This window comes from Corvus kubaryi, unplaced genomic scaffold (assembly GCF_017639235.1).
Source record: "Corvus kubaryi isolate FWS band 111438036 unplaced genomic scaffold, C.kubaryi_AGA036_p1.0 37334, whole genome shotgun sequence".
In the NCBI taxonomy this organism is placed as follows: Eukaryota; Metazoa; Chordata; class Aves; order Passeriformes; family Corvidae; genus Corvus; species Corvus kubaryi.
The window spans coordinates 16,761,134-16,783,515 of NW_024581108.1; the positions used below are offsets into that span (position 1 = coordinate 16,761,134).

General features: G+C 44.1%; 1 protein-coding gene across 1 annotated transcript in view; it reads right to left on the bottom strand.

Moving 5' to 3' along the window:
• EIF2B3 (eukaryotic translation initiation factor 2B subunit gamma) overlaps positions 1-22,382 on the bottom strand; it is a 98,430-nt gene continuing 76,048 nt past the window's right edge. Inside the window, exons 10-11 of the mRNA XM_042030553.1 lie at positions 10,644-10,747; positions 1-220 (exon numbers count right to left, since the gene is read on the bottom strand). Of these exons, the coding sequence (XP_041886487.1) occupies positions 168-220; positions 10,644-10,747 (157 nt within the window). The 3' untranslated portion in view covers positions 1-167. The remainder of the gene's footprint in view (positions 221-10,643; positions 10,748-22,382) is intronic.

Here is a 22,382-nt window from a genome sequence, read left to right on the forward strand (position 1 = left end):
TGCTCTGCAAATACTTCTTTATTAAGACATAAATATAAAGCCGAACAGGAAAGGAGCAATGACAGGGTAAACCATGCCAGTACTGATCTGTACGGATGATCTTACGATGCTTGAACATCTGGTTCTGCTGCTGGCTTCCATAAAATCATCTTTAAAACCTACTCGGGTTATATCTCCATCAGCTGTTCGGTGCCCACAATGACTTCATTAACATGTTTGGCTGAAAAGATAGAGGGAGGAAAAGAAGAGCAATTGAGTTTTGCAGCAGAGCTTCAGACCTTGCATTTTTCAAATCTGCAACTTTAAAACAAATGAGAAAAGCAGATTCTGGGGAACTCCAACAGAGATTTGCTGGACTCCAGCATCTCTCCGACAGTATCCCACACACATGGTGAAAGCCTAAACAACTGACTAAACATCAGGAGATTTCACTAATGAGAGTTTTCACATGTATGTGTCACTAATAAACAAGAGAGGCCCTACGGAAGTCACAGCTGCTACTGACAGGTGTACACCTAGGTCAAGGCAAGGAACCATCAACATCCTAAATGGAGATAGGACATAAAATTAAAGATCATTAATCCACCCTGGCCCTAAAGAGCACTGTCTGCCCCAAACTGCTTGGAGGCTGGGGATGAGAGGGGCTGCTAAGCATCAGGGGGCCATCACCAAAGCAGTGTGAGATCCTCTCAGCAATCTCAACTCAGCCCTGGCAGCTTAAAAACAAGAGCTTTTTTGTGTTTTGTTTTTTGACCTTTTTTTTTTTTTTAAATTTAAACCTGACCCTCCTGTGGAGCAAATTTGTTGGGAGGGGCAATTTCTGCAAGGTCACTCCTTTGCCTGTTCCCAGGAGCTTTGCACAGCCCCAGTGGACACATTAATGTGCCAGTCCCTGCCCCAGTACTGTTAATGCACTGTACTGAAAGAGCCTCCCCTTTAAAATGCAAAAGCAGCTTGTCAGGGAAGGACTGCAAATAAGGGATCTAAAGCCAAAATAATAAAAACACGCAACTGAAAGCCCAGTGCCTAAAAAACCCAAGCGTGTGGCCTAAGAGCATGACACAAAGCTGGTGTGCTCAAAGTGGGTGTCCTCAGGGTACTGTGGGGGAGGTGGTGAATCTAAACTGCACTCCAGGAGCTGGACACCTATTCAGGTGGAGCTCACGTGGTGTGTCCTGTGCCCCTAGGCTCTTCATCTTACCTCCTGCAATTAGGAATAATAATTGGCTCTGGAGCCTGGGATAAAGTGTCAAGGCCTGTGAGGTGCTGGGATACACCAGTGGAGGCTCTGGTGTCTCTCACACCTTACACAGCAGTGGGGGTGGATAGCCAAGGATGATGAAAATGATGTGTTTTATTTACTCACCTAAAACTCCTCCCCTCAGGGGAGTGGATCTTACAAGACTGTTGCAAAACAACAAATATGCCACCTTTGGCTAAATGAAGAAATCCCTGGCAATCCCCAAAGTGGCCAGGCCAACATGATGCTTCTCTTGGTTTAAAATTCAAGATGCAACCTTTGTACCATGCAAACCATTGCTCCAGTAAAGTAAAATTGATAAAATTCTGCTCTATAAACTTCAAGGAGTTTTGGACTGTGGCAAGATAATTTTTCAGTACAACCTCAACCCCATAATCATATGGATCATATGCAGTCTCCTCAGCCTGAGGGACTTTAAGAATGGGTGAGCCACACCACTTCCTTTCAGAGACCCTTCGTGAAGGTTAAAATAAGGAGATCAAGGGGCTGCTTCTCACCTGCAGCATCAGATTGAGACATTTAGCTCTTTGCTCAAGGTATTTATCATCAACTGATAATTAATCCTGGAGCCTCACACTAACATCCTGGAGCTCAATCTCCAGCACTTTGGGCAGGATGAGCAGAGGTGGATGCAGTGCTCAGGAAAATGAGGGGCTGACTGTACAAGTGCCAGGTGCAAGCATGATGTAGGTAGCACCACACAACTTCTTCAGCACAGCTCTTGCCAATAGCCCCAAGTCCAGCCTTCAGCGCCTCTCTCCTCCCGTCCTGGACCCCACACAGCTTTGCCAAGTACCTCAAATCCAACCTGCAGCATTTCTTGCTATAACATTCCTCACCCCAACAACTTTCCCAATATATCTCAAACAGGCCCTGTAGCAACTCCTGTGACTCCATTCCTGAACCTCCTCCAAGCAGACTTACCTATCACGTTGATTTCTATGATGTGAATAAGACCCTGGCTACCATCCAGTGAGAGTAATTACATTATGCCTCTGCAGATTAAACATGCCTTCATCTAGGCTTATAGAGAGCCATGTCAATTTATGGTTCTATATATAGGTTATCTATAGCAATATTTTTTAATAAGGAACTTCTTGCTTCATTTCAGACAGCATCCTCCACGGTCCTAAATGTGCAGAGCTGGGATGGGTCCTATCACATACCTTGCTGCAGAGGTGGTACCAACTATTTGTATTTTGCACTGACGTGCTTGCAGCAGCCTTATGGTATCTTGTATTTTACACCTGATGAGTTCAAAATGCTTTTTGAGAACTGGTGAGTAAGAACATTCCTGTTTTACAGATGGGGAAACCAAGGCAGCAGTGAGTTTAGGGAGCTTAAGCAGCCAAAGCCACATGGGAAATTGGAGCCTACATTCCCTCATCTCTCATCCCTCTGCCTGTTTCATCTCCTCCTTGATCCCTGTGGCCCAGATTCCCCAAAGCGGGCACACATGGTATGTCACTGCTACCTCAGACTCACATGAAATCACCAAATTCATTTCTTCTTGTAAAGGCTTAAAGAAAACACATGAATCTGCCTGTCTAAAATCCGCGAGGAAGTTTTCAGGCGATAAAGGGAATGGTTTTGCTAGAAACAAAGCCCCATTCCGCACCCTGAGGGGACGCGATAGGCAGATAAGGATTCACCCTGCTTCCCTCTTCCATTCCCAAAGCCCTCCTTGTGGAGCGAAGGGAATTCAGACGCCAGTGTGTGTGCCAGAGAGTTGAGCTGTGGATAGCGTTTCATTATCAGACGTGGCTGCCAGTTGCCAGTGGCTCTGGCTGGTACCAGCAAGCTCAGTTCCTGCAGAAACTCTGCCTGAAACTCTGGGGGAGGAGGGAGAAGTACCTCACATGCTTTGCTGTTCAGCTCCCTTTCTCCTTCCCCAACTCCCCATTAGGGATTTCTTACCAGGCTGCCTTTTATCTGACACTGGCAGGGTTACAGATGCATTCAGCCCACAGAGAAAGAAGAGGGATTAGAGAAAGGACTTTGAGAAAGCCTTAAGAGTTGGACTCTTCAACCTTAAATCATGTTCAACTAGATCTTCTCAGATTGGGAGCATCTGGTGCTAAGCAAATCCAGAGCTGATCAACACATTCAACCTCCTGATTAGCACTTTGCTTCAACTTGCTGACGCAGCCCAGCCTGAAGTCAGCCTGGGTGCTTGAACCGAGTGTCCACGGAGACTTTACTGAGTGTAAATCAAAAACCTGTCACTCGTTATATATGTGTTCCTGCTTGGGAAGACATTTGTTTACACATACTGTACACTAGCCCCTTAAAAACATACGCACAAGGCGAGCTAGAGAGCAGAGCAGCTTTTGGTGCTTGGCTAAAAACAAATTGTAATGCAAATAAACAGAGGGGCGGAAATGACTGCGCAGCCCAGCACAAACCCCACCAGCAGGCTGGGGGCCGGGGACCCAGCGCTCTCCAGCCTTCCTGGCAGGTTCCTGCCAAGCCGCTCACAGAAAGGGGATGCCGGAGCATTCCTTTAAAAGCCATGTGAAAGCATCTCCTTGTTGTTTGCTCAATTAGCCCCAGACAGATTGCTGCTGCTGCTGCTGGTGGCAACGCTGGGTTGTAAAGGAGGAGGGGAAGGAGGGGAAAGGGAGGAAAAAAAAAAAAGAGAGAAAAAAAAGGGTTAGGGCCTAGGCCCAGGACCACCACGAAGTTTCAGCCCTCAGGGGCTCCAGAAAACGTTCAGTTTACTCACTCAATTACATACACTGTTTTATAAACCCTTTAAAATAAAATAGAAAACAGTCCCTGGCACAGAATTACTGCTCTATTATACAGCAGTGATGAAAGCCACTGCTGTGTATTTGCTCTCTTTAAAGCAAGAGATAGTTTAACTTAAAAAACTAGGCGTGGGGGAGGGGTGGCTGCAGAAACGCATGCACGAAAACACGCTGTGGGTGGTTCCCACCACATTCACCCAGGACAGAAAGGATCAGAGAGTGGGAGAGAAGAGCAACTTGTCTCTGCAGTGATGGTTGGCTCTGGAAAAGCAGCCAGGTTAGCGGGGGGAGAGGAACTAAAGGGGCTTAAGGGGATGGGAAGCAGCTGAAGCTTGACTTTGGGAGGCTGGAGGGTGTTTTAAATTACATGTACAGATAAAGAAGGGAAGCAGGTGATGGGGGCTGATTTGTTTGTGTTTACAGAGCAGTGGGACTTTCCAGTTAAGGCCTGTTCTCTCCTCAGCCAAGCTTTACTTACATGATTGCTGGAGACCAGGGCGACCACACTGTGGCCCCTAAGGCCAGGAGCATCTCACAATTTCTCCGAGGTGCCAGGTCAGCCCTGCTGTGCAGCCATCAGCTGAGCCCATGGGTCGCCAGCAACGATGCTCCCCATGAGCTGAGTGCTCCAGCTGCTCCCAGGGTGGGATGTACGGCTCATCCAGGGGGCTGGTGGTAGCTTCAGGCAGATCAGCTCTGGTCCACAGCTGGGGCCTTCAGCCCACAGAACAGGCAGGCAGTAGAGATCTTACTTCTGCCTTATGTCCAACAATCACCAGTTCTCAGTGCTGGTGGCCCCATGGTTCAGCTGAGGATTTTTTCACAGTTCAAGCAGAATTAATCCCTTTGCTTTCAAACCCTTCTGAGAATTAGATGTGTCTTGAGAGTGTAAAGGTAACAGTGAATTCAGTGTCCAATGAGAGATGACTTTACGGTGGCTTGGAGCAGATAGATTGAGGGAGTGAAGGAACAGGAGAGATGTATGGGAAAGTGATCAGTCAGGATCTTAGAAGAAAGGTTAGCAAAGGGAAAAGGAGACCCAGAGCTCGGGATGTGCCTAATATAGCAAGCTCCTTGGGGAGGGGGACATGCTTGAAGTCCTTGTGTTGGGAGGGAGTCCTAGCAAAGTGTGTGAGAAGGGATTGGACTATATCCATTAGGGTGCTCCCATGGGCTATCACTACCTCATAGCAAGTGCAAGCAGGGATCTCAAAACAAGTCTGACTGTCCACATCTTAACTCCCTGATATGATGGCAGAGGTGCCATATTTGCCTGCAGCACTGGACACAGATCCTTTTCCTTTCTCAGCATCCATTGGGGTGTTCTTCCTGGCTCTTTCATGTGGCTGAGCTCTAGCAGAGCAGAAGTGGTTATTTTCTCTGCGTGGAGCATGTAAAAATATTTCCACAAGGTTATGAACTGCTGCCTTATGGGTAGACTTCACAATCAGCATGCTGCGAATGTGGCAGCACATTTAACCTGCTCACTCAGGAAGCCTTAACTTGCCTGGCTGGGAATGACAGTGTGCACAAGTGTGACAGTCCCCAATGGCAGACAGGAAGACAAAGCATCGCTGGATGGATATTCTAGGGAAGTTTTACGCCACTGCTAAGGCCAGAACTCATAAACCATTTTTATACAACTTGGAAAGGAGGCTTATTAGGATTAGCTAGCAATGTAGTCACTGCACAGTCTCTGAAACAAAAATGTCAACTATTTAAGAGATGCCTGTTTTAACTGCCAACAATATCTTTGTCATGGACACTCAGTAGTTAAACTACTTTAGGGAGAAATCTTATAGATCTCTCAGTTTTGCTATTAATTCACACCATTCCTACATCACCTCCAGCTCATTTTGCACCCCTGTGCACAATATACATGTGTGCACTGTTTAGTCTGTGTCTGTTCTTCATGAGCTTTCATAACTCCCATCTGCACAGCAGCATGCCTTCTGATCCCGACCCTGTGTCGTGCTAAGTGTTTTCAGTTCCTGAAGACTGCACCAGGAGGTACTCAGCATCTTGCAAGAGCAGATGCTCGCCCCTACTTGAATGCAGTGAGAGCACCAGAAAGTCTCTCGATTCCTTTCTGTCCCTATCCTGCTAAATCTTGGCTCATGTGAAGCCTCCTCACAAGCAGGGACCCATTCACATGTGGAGGTTTCATAAAACATACCTGCCTTCAGAGGATGACATTAGAGAAAAATGTGTTCTTTGGCCCTCATTAAAATAAAACAATCTAACTCTGTTTCATTGAGAAGTCCTAGGACTCCAAGCTTGGAACAGGACTTGGAAAATGATTGGAAATGGGAGCCAGTCCTTACTGGATATGTGCCTTTTTCTCTTCTTGTGAGAAACCACACAGTTTTTGCTATGTGATAAGCCTTTGAAAAAAATCTCAAGTTTGCACGTGTTCTCAGGAGGGCAGCTAAAAACTCCAGAGACTATCTGCAGTGAGCACTCTTGACCATGGAAGTGCAGGAGGAAGGCAGGGCTTCCTCCAAGCTGTATGGACCAGTGGAGCACTCCCCTCCTGTGCCCAGTATGTGCCTGCCTTGGCATGACAGAAAGGGATGCAGTCCAAATGAAAGCAGTCAGGGAATGACTGCCAGATGAAAAACGGAGCATGGGACTGTTGGGCAAGGGGACTGGAAATAGCAGCTATGGTCAGATCAGAAGAGGTGTCAGGTGGGTGTCTGGGAATAACCGAGTAAGAGAGAAAAACAAAAGTCTCTTTGGGAGAAAGACTAGGAGGAAAACTAAAGAGAAGGCAAGAATTGGGATGAGCCTGGTGCAGGGACAGAGCCATAGTGGAGAGCTGTGAAGCAGGAGTCAAGATCAGGTAGGACATAGATCTAGTTGGAGCCCCATGGCTGATGCTGGAAATAAATACGCAAATAAAACATCCCTGCCCCAACGACAACAGAGATGAAAGCAAGGGATAAGGTGGTGAATTTTGTATCAGTTTTGCTAGTTCTATACATTGTATGAGTGTTTACTGTCTCTGTTCCCGGTGCTTTGAAGAAAGGTTAGGCCGCTTTACCTTGAAGAAGGGTTAGGCTGCTTTACCATATATGCCTGTTCCTGGCTAACTTATGCCAGATGTATAATGTTCTCCCTGCTGAATCTGGCTGAGAGACTCCTTTTGGAGCTGTACTTAGTGACTTCAGGCTCATCTGACTCCTTGACTGCCCCATCACCAGCACTCCCTCTCTCTAGTCCTACTTCACTGAGCACATGCTGCTTTTGAGCTCCTCTTTAAAAGCAGGTTTATCAAAAAGGCTGCAGTATAATCCTAATAACTGTCTTCAAAACAGTGATTGAATGCTCTGTGCAATTATGTTCTTTCAGAATGCTGTCTGCCATTTCCTACCCCTCTAATAATTACTGCCTTTTTCTTAGGTACCAACATGTTTTTCAAACTGCTACCTGGTGAGGTAGCTTTCACAAAGCCCATCTGTTAATTCTCTGCTAGCAAATTCCTTAATATATCAAAGGGGAAGGAAAGTGGATGCTTCCAAGGCATGGTAATAAAAGCAGTAGGAGAATAGTAGGGCTCTCAGGAGGCATGGCTTGCAAATCCAGCAGTTAAATAAAACACCATACCTTGACTTCAACAGAGACATTTAAAAATACCGTCTCTGGCCAGTGCTGTGACAGGGCTGAAGTCAGTGCAGGACTGGGACAACATTGCTGACAGTCACCTGCACTCCTGTGTCTCCAATTTTCTTTTCAGTTTGAAAGTACCAGGTTGCCTCTGATCTATCCCAGTAACCAGTGTTGGAGTATTCCCTCCATTTAGGTGTCCAGACATTTGCCAAGCCCATTATTAAGTGATGAGGTCTCCCACCACGTCCCCAGGGAGATTATACCACAGCCTACCAGACCACATCGTTAAGAAAATGCTCCAGATAGCCAACCTAAATTGTGTTTAATTCAACCCCATTACTCCCAGCTGTACCATTTGGACCACCCTAAATATGTCCATATTATTCTGCAGAAGGAGAAGGATGAGAGCTGGTTTAAGTTAAGTTTGCCTGTCATTTGTGGTAACTGTTCTCCTGCCATCCCCCTTGCATGGGACTGGAATTCATTTCATGAAAGGAGGTCAGTGCACCACTGGCTCAAAGAGTTCTTGTACCCTGAGCTGCCTGGGCAGCGTGGCCAGGACTCATATGGTAGAGCAGGGAGCACACAGCCAGTTCTGCAGCAAAGTCAACTGTTAGATCTGCTTGGGGCTGTGTAGGATGATTCAGGGATATTTCTACCTTTGATGAATCCTGGCTGATGCTCTGGAATAAGGGATTGCTGTATTTTTATTTTTTAAATGTTCCTGGGAAGGTGTATGCAGTTTTGCTGAGGAGGTTTCTACTCCCAGAAACTGGAGTATGTAACTCCCAGACTAGGGTCAGCAGCCAGCATAAGCTACTGCTTATGTCTGCTGAAGGGTGATCAGCTTGCAAGAAAAGGTGGCTCCTACCCAAGAGAACTAGGTTTTTTCTTAACCTGGCCAAGGAAGCTTGAGTTTGAAGAAGGAAAAGTTACCAAACAGAAAAACACAGCCAAAGTCTTGATGAAAGGGGCAATATGGAAACAGACTTACAGGGCCACACCAAAAGCTTGGCACAAGATACAGGAAGTCTTGGGCAGGGGAAAGAAAGTCATGGCATGCTTTCACAGCGAAAAAGAGAAGACCCAGTTTACTACGGGACCAGTCAAGGTCAGAAGAGACATGCTGGGCTGGAAAGACTCAACAGTGCAGGAAATAAGTCATGAACTTCACAGACAGATCCCAGACCACCGAGGCAAACCTGACCCCCAGCCCAAAGAAATTCTAGAATGGTTAGGAAACTGAGGCAGGAAAATGAACTGAAGCTTTATTATTTTTTCTTGCTCAGCATAATGGTGTATTTATAATCATATGAATATGTCTCTGCTAACGTCAATCATACATTTCTAAACAGTTTAACTAGAGGGCCCCCAGCCTCTAGTTAACCCAAGGAGTGGGTTTAAGCTGTGGGGAGGGGAGCAGTAGACTCTCAAGAAAGGCAAATGAACCACTGGTACAGCTCTGTTACTCTCACTGCAAACACATCTACAGACCCTGAAAAATATTCAGGCAAGGATGACAAGGACAACCAAGAAGAAAGACCAGTTTTCATACTATGATCAACCATACTGGGTTCTGCACCCTGGAAGATGCTTCTGAAGCAGTTGTGAGCAAGGTCAAAGGGTGATATTTTTGTTTGGTATCATCTACTAAAGAAATCAAATACATTCCTGTTTCCTAAAATATTAGCTAAATCTACAGTCCATGTCCTCATAGTTCACACTGCAGGTTAACAACCAAACATGACCTGATTCATCTCTCCTGGTGACTCATGCAGATGTGTAGATGTGGCACTTGGAGACATGGTTTAATGGCAGACTTGGCAGCATTACGTTTATGGTTGGACTTGATATGAAAAGGACTTTTCCAACCTAAATGATTCTGTGATAGGGGGCAATGAACCCCACAAGGGACACCGATTCAGACTGATGTGATGGGCAAAGCTATGAGTAGACACAGTCACACAGAGACCAAGACCACAGAGAACTCACTGTGTTACCTACAGTATCAGAGACTTGAAACTGCAAGATCAATACTTTGTTTTCATAAGTCCTTTCTACTTTTAGTTTCAACTCAAAGGAAAATTTGTCATATGCAAAGCTGACAATAGGTTACACTCTACTACATTAAGTTCAAACTCTGCTCCGTATCAAGACACTTACAACTGGGAATCCACCCACAAAGACAAAGCAAGCAAATAAATCCTGATCTGACTAAATAACTTCACATGGAGCCTGCAAAGGAACTCACTTTTGTCCTCAGTCTACACACTGGAGCAGGGACCTGCCAAACCCCAACCATAAATATTCATTAAAAAGCCTCTGCTTGGGATGCAGTCACTGAAACAGCCATTTCCTGCCCATTATCTCTTAGGGCAGGAAATCAACAGTTCCACTCATGCGGTTACCACCGAGCCCTCACCACGCGCACTCCCACTGGATGGCTGAACTTTGTATAAATGAGGGCCACGTAGTTGTATCCTTTCTGAAGCCCCAAAATAGCACTTCATGGCAGTAAAGCAGATCTGAATGTAGCTGCCCTTGTATTTCATACTGAGCAGAGCAGCTCCCAATATGATGCTCCACCTCAAGCTTTTGCTTAGAGCAAAGTGAATGGGAGCATACTGTGGGTTGGGAGCATCTACAGAGAAGGATGTTTGGGTGATCAATAGTTTGCCTGCTTTGCCCCTGTCACTGACAAAGATTACTAGTCAAAATAATGGCTCCTTCTGCTGAGGACAACCTCAGGCTGATCTAATTGTGGTCTCTGGGAAAAGACTGTCTCAGCACCCAATCTTACTCTTTATAAGAACAACAGAGCTTTGCTGCCAACTTCAGAGGAGCAAGTCCCTGAACTTATGCCAAGAAGCTTTCCATGAAAAACAAACCCTGATATTATAGGACACCCCACTGTAGAACTGCCACAGTTTACTGGCACTTCATGAAGAAGCAGGAGTAAAATCTCAAGGAAAAAGTTTTGAAAATTACTACAAAAGCACAGTAAATACAGCTTTTGAACTTACCTTTGGATTCCAGCCTCTGATCACTTCCAATCAAACAGTCCTTGATGTCTGCACCCTTCTCTATCACAGCATTATGACAAATAACACTGCCCTGAAGACAGCACCTACAACACAAACACAAGCAAAGCAAGAAAATAATTTAAATGACAGGTACAAAACAAAGGTATCCACTGGAATATCTAATGACTCTGTGACATGATCCTGTAAGTAGGTTCAGTTCAGCTCTTTTCTCAAAAACTCCATTCTTCTCTTGATCCTCACAGCCAGTTGCTGGAAAAACTTAAATGCCAGGTGTCAGAATGGGTTTGCAAAAAAGCATTTGCAGTTTTACCTCCTGTTAGAACAGCTTTCCTCTACATTTCCTCAACAGAATAAATACTTAACTGAATAAATAAAGACTTGGGACCTGGATCAAGTCTTGTATTTTCCACAGACAGTCTGGGTAACTGAGGGGGTGGCTTCTCTGCTCAGCTCCCCAGCTAAAAACAGGATCAGCAGCCCAGTCCTTTCCCTGAAAATTTTGCTGAGCAGTTTTATACATTCCAGCTTGCCAGGCACTAAGAAAAGGTAGAGAGATGGGGCAGATCAATAGCTCAGCTGGTTGGCTTTGTTCACGTTATATTCAAGCACCCAAACATGATTATTCCGCAGTACTAAACCAGTGAAACCCACACTAGACCTACTCTACCTGCCTTGGGTATCTTCATGCTCATGTTGCCTTTGACACCACTAAGTCTGAAATGCTACACAGGATGGAACTTTAGCAAAAGCTGCCTTATTCCAAAATGTATTTGAATCTGTAATAACCAGCTTTCAAATCCGCTGATCCAACTGTCCAGAGAGGAAAGGAGTTCAAACTGCTGGGTTTGTAACTTCTCTGTTGACAGATTCTGAGTTACTGCATTGTTTTGAGCCCCTTCTTCCAATAAGGTCGAACTTGTCAACCTTTACTAGTATCTGTGATGTGTCCTGAAATGCTGTTCCCTCAGCACGATGAGTAGTGTTAAATAGCATTAAATGTAATTTCTTTCAAAGCTACAGAGAAAAAAATAGCTATGAATCAAATTATTTCTTTCCTTATTTTCACATGTGCAAAGGTAGATAGGAGTCACTGAAGGACAGAAAACATAGCTAAGATGTACCTAAAAATACTAACACACATTGAAACCAGCTGATTGGGAAGAAGATATGAGATCTATAACCCTGGAGAGATGCAGGTAATCTGCTCCCCCTAGATTACCCCAATAATAATCCTACTGTCAACCCTAGCATCTCATATCTGCTTCCCAGTACTTCTGCCAACATTATTTACAATAACTGTGAATATTGTCAGTCCAACAACTGATCTCTGTCAAAACTAGAAGTTTTTGGCTTCAGTGACTTTCTGCACAGTGAGTTGCACAGTTTAATGACCTGTAGCCATTCCCCACCTTGGTTACAAGCATCACCACTACTCTCTACATTAGTGAAGCACACCTTCTTGTGTGGCTTGTGGACGGAACTGTTAGCCTGGAGTCTGAACTAACAGAGGGGTTTTGGTATCAGGTCAAAGCCCTAGCCTCAGTTCTGTATTGAATGGAGCACTAGTCAGCTGAGGTCCTCAGAAGTGAGAAACATCGATCCTCACTCCAGACCACTGATTCCAAAATTAATTAATAGTATTTTCCTGCTTACACATCACTATTATTTAGTACAAAGAATTTATCATTAAATATATTACAATTCTGTTGCTTGTGTGAGTCAGAGCAGAAACCATCTGCCCCACAAAACCACCATTAATTCTGCAGGAGTAAAAGCAATAAAACTGGACCTCAGTTGCAGTGGTTCGCAGTTACGACCCCCCTTGAACAGACTGTCCCCTCTGAACAATTATTCTTTTAACTCACTTAAACTCCCCCTCTGCTGACCTATAAGGAGGCAATATGAGCAATTATTCTACAAGCAACCAGCTCAGGTTGCCTTGGCAGGGTTTTTACTAACATGTTAATAAGATAAAAAGCGGCAAAGATACACAGCAGACCCCTGCCTGTCTTTGCTCTCACACTGTCACAATCTGCTTCCTTTCCAATAGCCTCATGTGCCCGCACAGCAGCTCAGGCCATCATCCTGTGCAACAGCAGTTGCTGAGAGCAAGAGCAACCTGGCATTTATGCCGGGCTAGGGAAGGGATCAGTGGAAGTGGGACTGCCCACCGCTGCATCCTGACTTGGCTTTCAATAGGACTAGTGAAGGGAATGGGAGAAGTTGCTCATTTCCCACTGAAATGGCTCCCATCCAAAACGTGCACTCCAGAATACCTCCTCCTCCGTTGCTTTGAGCCAGTCAGATGAAAGCTTTCCACTGCAAACTTTTAGGTTCCCACCATCTATCACTTCTCCTGAGCATGAGAGCAGCTGTGAGTGCTCTACACCTCTCAGTATTACCCTCATGCAGGAGGATATTCCCCAAAAGAGAGGGGATTTAAGCTGTCGGTCTGGAGTTCAGGCTGGAAAATACTGCATGTGTGTTCAGAGCCTACTTGAGGATAGGCTTTCAACTCCCCGAGAAAGAATAGCATTGTAACCAAGAAACTGCTGATGACATTAACATCAAAGATAATGGGGGTTCCTGCCAAACCATTTTTTGGGAGGGACAGGCCAGGGAACCCAGATGAACTTGTCTGTGCCAGGTGCTTGCAAATCAACCCTTCCCTGGTGCCAGGGTAAAACAAAACCCAAGAACTCTACCACCCCAGGAGTTTCTTAAAACTTATAAACCCAACAACTGCAGAAGTTTTAAAGCCATACTCAACGCTCAGATTACCCCAATCACACAAACCAGCAGCAAATCCGGCTTTTATTGCTCAAGTGGAACAAAACTTCAAGAGATAAAAACACAATTTGTGGGTGTTCCCTTCACCCGCTGACAGATGTAACACAGCCATTTTGAAACCACTTGTAAATGCCTTTTTTCTAAAAAAAAAAAAAAAAAAAAAAGAAAAAAGAAAAGAAAAAAGCTATAAATCCTGCCAAGAGAAGTATTTTGTGTGTTTAATTTTTACTATTTTTTCAAGATGAAGAGTAAGGAATACGTTTTTATTCTCTTAAAGGGTAAATATCACATCTCAGGGCACTGCTGTAGTCTACTTGGCTAAACTGCCACCACAGTTCCTGCCTTCCATAACAATTAGGTGCTATTAGCCCTCAAAGGTGCTCTGACAGCATCCAGCTTCATCAACTCTGCTGTGTGTGTGCATACACACACATTGATGTACTGCTTTATAATGCAAACCATATTTATTTTTTCCCCTGAAAATGTAGTATATTTTTAAACTTTTCAGCACGGTGAAAATGGATATCTCCTGACCTTAAAATCCAAAGAGCATGTTCAAACCCACAAGAGGAACTAATTTGGGGCATTTGATTTACGGCTGAAATTTCAATTTGAATTTGTTTTAAGTGTAATCACAAACTGAAAGTCTGGCAGCTGTGTGTTTTTCAGAAAATAAATAAAGATATTCAGTGTGCGTCTGCATTCTAGAGAGAGCATTTTACAAGCCCAGTCCTGTAGTGGGAACAGATGTAGCTAAAGCATTAATTTGTTCTACAGGTACAACGTGCAAATGGGAACATGTGAGAGAGAGTGTGCGCCTATGTCTGTGTGTCCGCTACGCGCCTGTATCTGAGAGACAGAGCCTGACTTTGGGGTGGGTTTTTTTGAAAGTGAGAGAACAAGAGCAAAAGGAGTAGTGGCCAAGGAGGCATGGGGGGATTACAAGGATTTAGTTCTTTAAACTGCAGACCACCTAACAAGATCACTCTGAAATGCCACTAATTTCAGTTAAGGCCACAGACCTCCCTTCCTCTGCCCTCCCTCTCTCCCCCATTGTAAACAACTAATCCCAGCAGAAAACAACAGAGAGCAAAATGTACACACATTCTGCAACATTCCAGGTCCTTCTTTATCTTTTATTTATTTTTCTAAAAGGTCAGCGTATGTATGGAGGGAGGGGGGAGGGGAAGAAAGCCAAAAAAACCTCAAGTCCATCTCTTGTGTGGGCTTGAAGGAAGCTGGGAGAAAGCAAAGTCCAAGAGCACACAATATGGAGCTTTTATAGCACAGCAATTCCTGGACTCAGCTTACTTTCCCCTCCCTTTATTTGTGGCAAAGTCACATAGCTTTAAACCAAAGGACAGGGTGGTCGATTACATCTGAAAGAAATGTAAAGAATTGGGAAAGAATTCCATCTCCTGTCGAAATTATAAATAAGGAAGTATTAATCCCAGAGACAGGCTGATTTATGCAGCCCTGGAACTGCTGACTTTCAGCCCAAGTATCGGTCTATAAATCAAACTCTTAAATCAAGTGTGTCAATCGCTGCAGCACTGTGATACTCAGGCAAAGCAAGGCACCTACCACTGAAAGCAGGAAGATTGCCAGGGGACTGAGGTGCCGTACCCTTCTTAATTTTCTAAAGTGTAAATCTGAGATCAAACATCCTTTGGGGGAACGGGAAATCAAAATACGCAGTGCTCAGCACACCGGGAGCAGGCAGCAGGAGTCCAAGACACAACCCCCTAATTACAGGCTACCCACTGATTATTTAGGACTCTGTGATTAAAGTGATGAACGCTCCTGGGAGAAAGGGGCTTAAGTAACTGAGGTCAAGACCTCAACTGCAGCTCTCGCCCTAGTTGTGCAAGCTTAGGAAGGTATGAATGTCACAGGTTTGCCTTACAGCAAATCTCCTGAAATGCCAATAGAAGTTATCCAGGCCTGGTACTTTAATCCAATTGTGCCAAAACCCCGACATAATCTCTGTTGGGCAGCAAAGCAAATGAGGTGTCTATAATGCAACGCTTAAAACTGTAGACTCACAAGAAATAAAGCCTGGAGCACAAAGCTTGGGACAGCCTGTTGGTACTGCTCTGCCGTGCCAAGAAGTCGGGTCGCCTGCTCCTCCAGAAGAGCTACGAAACAGAGAGACTGACGCACAAGTTAAAAGCAAAGGGTGACATGCCTCGGCAGCTACTTTGCTGACTGAGGGGTAACAGATGTGGATTCCCCTGGGAGCAACACCTCCTTCTGCCCTGACCAAGAAGATAACAGCCACCACAGGCACCTTAACAACACTAAGAGGTGGCAAGGAGTCAGGGAGAGTTCTAAAACCTATGAGCAACCCCTCAAGGAATCCCCTGCTAGCTAGTGAGCTGGTGGCTGGGACTCATGATCACAGGGGTGAGGCACAAAGACCATGAAAAAACAGGAGAAAGGCAAAACCACTACTAGGGAACGTGGGAACCTAAAATGTTGCCTTCATCAACATGCTTTACACACCAATAACATTCTTCCACCAAGATGCTTTCACACACCAACAGAACAACTCCAGGCACTGTGAATCTCACGTTATACACTCAAGTAAATACCGAAGACTACAATAGATGCCAGCAGTACATGCTATAATTTATAGATACATTTCAAAGCAAGCATTCGTAAGTGAATTTGGGCTTTGATCTCCTGTTTTTCCCCTTGGGGGTAACAAAATCATTCTACCAACCTCTCTAAATTCTTCGCCCGTCTCTGAGGGTGTTTTCACTAAGGAACTTGTTTCATGTCTCTTTACTAGCCAAGCTCATCACTGTGGTATGGCTCCTTTACACTTCTTCCCCACACCCTACACATTTTGCATTACATATTGCATATACTTGCCAGCACTCGTATTTTCCAGTGAAAGTTCAACTGACCTTAAAGGATTGCCTCAAACCTACCTTAATGTGTTTTATTCAGTGAAACTTAGGGTGCGGGGGGAGGTCGCCAGGAAGGTCATGCCTCACCTCTGAAACTTCAGTTACATCCAGCTGATCTTGCAACAAACAAATTGGTGGCCTTTTATGTAGCTGCAAGCTCGGGGTTGCACACTTCAGCAAAAGTATGCTGCAAGGAGTTTACACCAGGAAACCCCACACACAGGAAAGCTGACCTCCCTCTGGATTCTCTTTTGCAGAGTGGGAGGGCCAGGTCCCACATGATTTTACAAACACTCCACTGATGGCCAGGAAAAGCTACTCGTGTCTATGTGAAGGAAACAAAGCAGGAAAATTATATGTTCACTACCACCTCTGGGTTTGCTTCACTTTCCCACCAGCTCCCACAGTCAGACTGAGCGAGGTAACAGACACAGTAAAAGGACACTTTCTCTGGGGTTTTTGAAGCACAGTTCTGGGTTGAGAGCTGTGGTCCTTCATAAGACATTATTGGTTAAGTCAGTTTCCATATCATGGGAGCTAGGTTGACGTGGAAAAGGCTTTTGTAAATGTTACCCTCACAAACTGAACCTGGCTTCTTAGATCCAAGCTGAACTTGTTAAACTCTTGTCTCTCTAGGAACTTAAGACGCACAATGTAGTAATTTCTTCCGTTTCCATACCCAGATGGGGGAAGATTTTAAAGAGCATCAGAGACATTCACACCCAGATTCCCACCAAAATCAACAGCAATTAGCTGCTTGTGAAAAATCTCCATACTCTTCGATTAGACCCATGTGGTTAGCAGGAGGCAGAAGCTTATTTATAGCTCTGAAGTCAGACATAACCCTGTCCACCTGAAGAAGCAGATCAGCAGAATGAGAGGAGATATTTTAAAATGCCACTTTTCAGAGCTCATCTGTGCTTTAAGTTCAACATTTGATGTACAAGATGTTTGGAAAACTGGGATGAGCTCCCTGCACTATCAGGGAAACATCTGCATCTGAGATTAAAGAACAGGTGATTTATTTAAGACAGATTGATGTACCAGGAAGCTAGCCAGAAGAAAAATTTTTTTGAGGAGCTGTTAGTAATAATGTTTCAGACACTCACAAGATAACAGGTATTATATGAGAAACTTCCTCAATACATTAGATACAGTAGAATTTGACTTCAGTTGTAAGTAATTGAAAACCAGTTCCGCAAGTAGCTCCACCGTTTCCTACTTACTAGTTTCCTACTTTGCACTTTCCTCCTCAATTTATCTTCCTGAAAGCAAACTCTGCTGGCCAGAGGTTATCTCTATTCAGTATCTTACATAGCATGTGCAGTGAATTAAATAGTAGAATGAAAATTTTGGTTCCTGACCAAAAACGTTCACAGTTTAAAACCCAGAGGTGTGACAGAAAGGACAGAATTGCTACATACTCAAGAGAAATCAAGACCCCTTTTTACAGGGGCAAGGACTACGGTACACAGGTTCCTTCACGGATTTAATTTTTATCCATATCCATTATATACTTTATCCATATATTTAAGCCGAGCATGTGCTTTTTCTGAATGAAGTTCTCACTTTTCATGTGCTTTCTGTGATATCTATTCTAAACTCATTCTTCTTTCTAGGGAGGCAGGGAGCCAACTGGTGGCATGAGACAAAGTGCCCAGGAGACAACAGCCATCTTAAAAAACAGTTCAAGATACAAAATGTTTGAGAATTTTAGCATAAGTAGATCTTTATTTTCAGCTTTGCAAGCTATGGTGCTGGAAACAACTTCGCCTCCTCATTCCTTTTCATGAGGTTATGTACTGTAAAATATGTTGCCTTGGCAATAGGATCATTCCTTTGTACTGCCATTGTCCAAGGGGAAGAACACTACTTATGCACTGAACCCCTATAAAGACTCAATTCCACCCTGGTTTTAATTAGAACTTTCTTCAAGCCACTGACTGTTTCTACATCAGGTGCTGATTTGGCACTATTGAGGAAACAACCAATAAACTTCACAATCAATCTGCAGTTAGTAGTCAATCCAGCTCGCCTTGCTTGTTGTTTTCCTCCTTTGTACATTTTCTCATAGAAAGTAGCAATAAATTGAAGCCATGTGGTAAACTAGAGTAGCCTTAACCAGTCACACGTGGTCTCTCTCCAGTCCCCTCACAGAGCAGCACCACAGCATCTGTCCATCTACTTTCACACAGGTAGCCCGAACACCTTTAACAAAATCCAGTGCATAACTGACTGTCTTCACACGACTGAAGAAGGACGATGCTAGTTTTGGCTGACAAAACATTTTTGGTGCCAGTTCTTTCTCCACATATCTGGGTACTTTAGTCCTTCATACTAATTTTTAATCTAGCCTATTCTTTCTGCCCAGGGAGTCAGAACTCCCCAAGGTTTACCACATCTTCCGGTGGGACTCTTCTAACTTTCCCTCTGTTCCCAACATTCACATCACCTCCCTGCAGTTTGTAACTCGAAGCCTTTGGTGTCACCTCCCTTGCATTCCAAGTTTCCCAATGCTGCAACACTCTGCAATTTGCTGCCATCATGTGCAGACTGACCCAAAACGTATCTGCCTGTCTTTTTAACCCCTTCCCTTTCCAAAAGATGACCTTATCAGAGTGCCACAAGGGGAACTTCAGCAGTTCTTCTGGGTAGTATGTTTGTCTGTGGTTCCAACAACATGCTGTAAACTTTACAAAGATATGAGGTTATTATTCAATGATTTCTGCCCCTGCACAAACTCAGTAACTTCAGTCACACCTGCAATCCCAGACTTACAGTTCCTGAATCAACTGCCCACTGTATCAGGCTATCTGGCAACTGTCTGCTGCAAACTCCTTTCTGGAAGGAACTCTCTCCTTTTCCCACTGCTAATCCCAGTTTGGGATACAGTTTTTCTGATAAAATTATAGGTGAGACAGGTTCAGCTTCCTTGGTTGCTCTGTGAAGATCTGGTACTTTCTTGCTGCGGAGGTGAAATCTAGATGGAAATTTTGGGCTGTTTGCCCTCTCTGATAATCACAGCAGCCTATTTATGATTTCCATAAAAACCTCATTTGAAGCAGAATGCTTTCTTGTATTTCCACGAAAAAAGAAAAGCAGCAAAATACTTCATTTCAGACTAAACCTACCACAGAGTCCTTATGGTACTGACTACCACCACGTCAACAAGACCTTTCCAAAGCATGGCTTATGGTGGACTCAGTATTTATCTGAGCTTTTCATGCTTGCCTTCTCTACTAACCTCTAAGTAGTCCAAAGACCAGATTTTTTTCCCTACTAAACAGTCCCTTCCCCTGAATTTTTCCTTGGGAAATATTCATTTTCCACGACCAAGGAAAAAGGATATAATGTGCACATAACAAAATGGCCAGGCTCCTTCCCGTAAGTGTATACACTGGGATGGTTTTACTAACAAACAAGAGATTTCGAAACATTTATCTGCAGGGATGGAATAAAGGATTCAACATGTTTTTCCTGTTAATATTATTTGTAATGCTCAGAGCGCTTCAGCACAAGGTCCTGTATGACCAGAGCAATTAGATGCTCCTGCTGCCAGAAGCTAGCAAACTAAGTAAAACAACAAGACTGGTAAAAATAAAGACAGTGTTTGATAAAAACCAACAAACCAACCAGTGACTGCAAAAACAAAAGCCAGAACAGGAACCTGAAACCAAATTAATCCATCCATATCTAGGTCTCATTTCAAAACAGCTGAGTGTGCCTAAGTCTACCAAATGAAACAACACTATAAAACCATAAAGTAATTTGGGTTGGAAGGGACCTTTAAAGGCTATGTAGTCCATGCCCCCTTAAATGAGCAGGGACATCTTTAGCTACACCAGGTTGATCAGCATCCCTGCCAGCTTGGGCTTCAACACTTCCAGGGATGAGGCAGTCCCAACTTCTCTGGTCAACTTGTGCCAATGCCTCAAAACCCTCACAGCAAACAATTTCTTCCTTATATCTAATCTAAGTCTACCTTCTTTTAGTTTAAAGCCGTTAGCCCTTGTCCTGTTGCAGCAGGCTGGGATAACAAGTTTGTAACCATCAATCTTATAAATCCCCTTCAAGTTCTGAGAGGCCACAATGAGGTGTCCCTGGAACCTTCTCTTCTGACCAGCCCCAGCTCTTTCAGTCTTCACAGAAGAAGTGCTCCAGCCCTCTGATATGTCCCCGTATTATGGTCCATAAAGCTAAGAGGTGTGGGAAGAGAGGCTCTGACAGTGAAGAATGAGGCAAAAAAAGTGGTTGAGCACCTCAGCCTTCTCCTTATCTGTGGTGACCAGTTTGCCAGCCCTGCTTATCAGGGCGTTAAATCTACCAAGCATTACTTTTCACTTGCAAATGGCAAAGTCCCCTTAGGCAAGGGGCTTCAGTCAGTCTGTGGGTGTTACAGGCTGCCCCTTTGCAAGAGAGCTATAAATGAGGGGACTCCTGCACCAAAGATGCAGCAATCCAGAGACCCTGTTGTGCTGCTCCACCCCTGATGCAAACAGAACAAAGAGAAGGGGAAGTCCCAAGCCACTACAGAGACTAAGGACACACACAGCTACTGCAGGAACATCCAGATAGACAAAGTTTTCAAGTGACCTATGATTTTAGCTCAATTAGTAGTTTTTCTCCAACTATGTAACTCAGTGCGGTCATTTGTCACTGAGCTCTGGGGAGCCGTCCAGAGGGAAAAAGAACCATTCTGCCACTGCAGCCTGTCACCTGGGCAGTCAGCATCTCTCAGCACTTGTGCTGTTGTATAAATTACATCCCTCCCAGCTTGGTCAAGTATGTCCATCATTCAGCACATATGTAATCTTTGCTATTTTATTGTCTCATTGATGGAAGAATTAGCTGCACAGTGGGAAACACATTAAGAAAGGACTACCAATTATTTTGCCCTGTTACTAACTTCTTTAATCCCCTATAATCTCTTCTGAGGGGGGATTCATATCTACTCAAATCACTTCACAGGAGACATATATAATGTAACAGAAGCCCTACACACCAGGACAAACAAAAATCCCAGCTTCTGGTACTCCAGAGTATCAAATGCACCAGCCATTCCTGGAGGACAGATCCTAATTTGCAAACAGCATGCAATGGACTGTCCAAACTAAGCCCAGTTCCTTGATCCATTCAGTTGGGAAAGTTATTGTCACCTAGGCCATGACTTCTGTTTCTCCAATAATGAGGCAACCACTGCCTAACAAGAGATACCTGGTTTTGTTCTAAGCACCTTGTGGTGTTCCCACCTGTACAGCAAGAATTTATCCGCTTCAGAAGCTGGTACTAAATGTGGTGAGCCCATTCAAAACCTTTTTTCTGGTTTGGAGTTATAATTTGTGGATCTTGAGACTGCAGGAATTACGGCACAGGATCCTCAAATCACATTATAGGAAAACTACCAAGAGATGAACATTTTTCGTTTGGTTTTTGGTGCATTTTGTTTGTTTTTTATTATGCATTGTTGTTCGTTTTGTTTTGCTTTTTCTATATTGACATAGTGAACTGAAGCTGCTGATCACTTTTGCAGCTGAGATGGGGAAAAAAAAAGAAAGTAAGATTCAACCCAGAGAAGCTAGACATGATGGAAGAAGCAAGGGGAATACCAAGGCAGTGCCATGTAACTCTTGATAAATGAACTTAGAAAGAAGAGCAATTTTTGCATTTGGTTGTTCCCAGTATCCCAACTTTCAGAAAAGATTTACCTGATCTTTCTTTCTTCTCTGAGTTATCTAAACACCTTTGTCTTTTGCATAATAAATGTCCTCTAAAGCCTACTGCTTCAAGTTGGTGTTACTGCAATGAACACTCCTGGGAATGGCCTTCCTTCAGTTACCACTCATGTTTGACTTGGGCATTATTATAGTACACTATTAGTCTGGTTGAGCTGCTTGAGTCAGCATTAAAATGTATATTCTTTAAATGACACAGTTTTTATCCACTTCTCAATGCAATTTCAGAAGTTTCTAATATACAATACCTTAGATGGTAAAACTGGCTTACTTGTAGGACA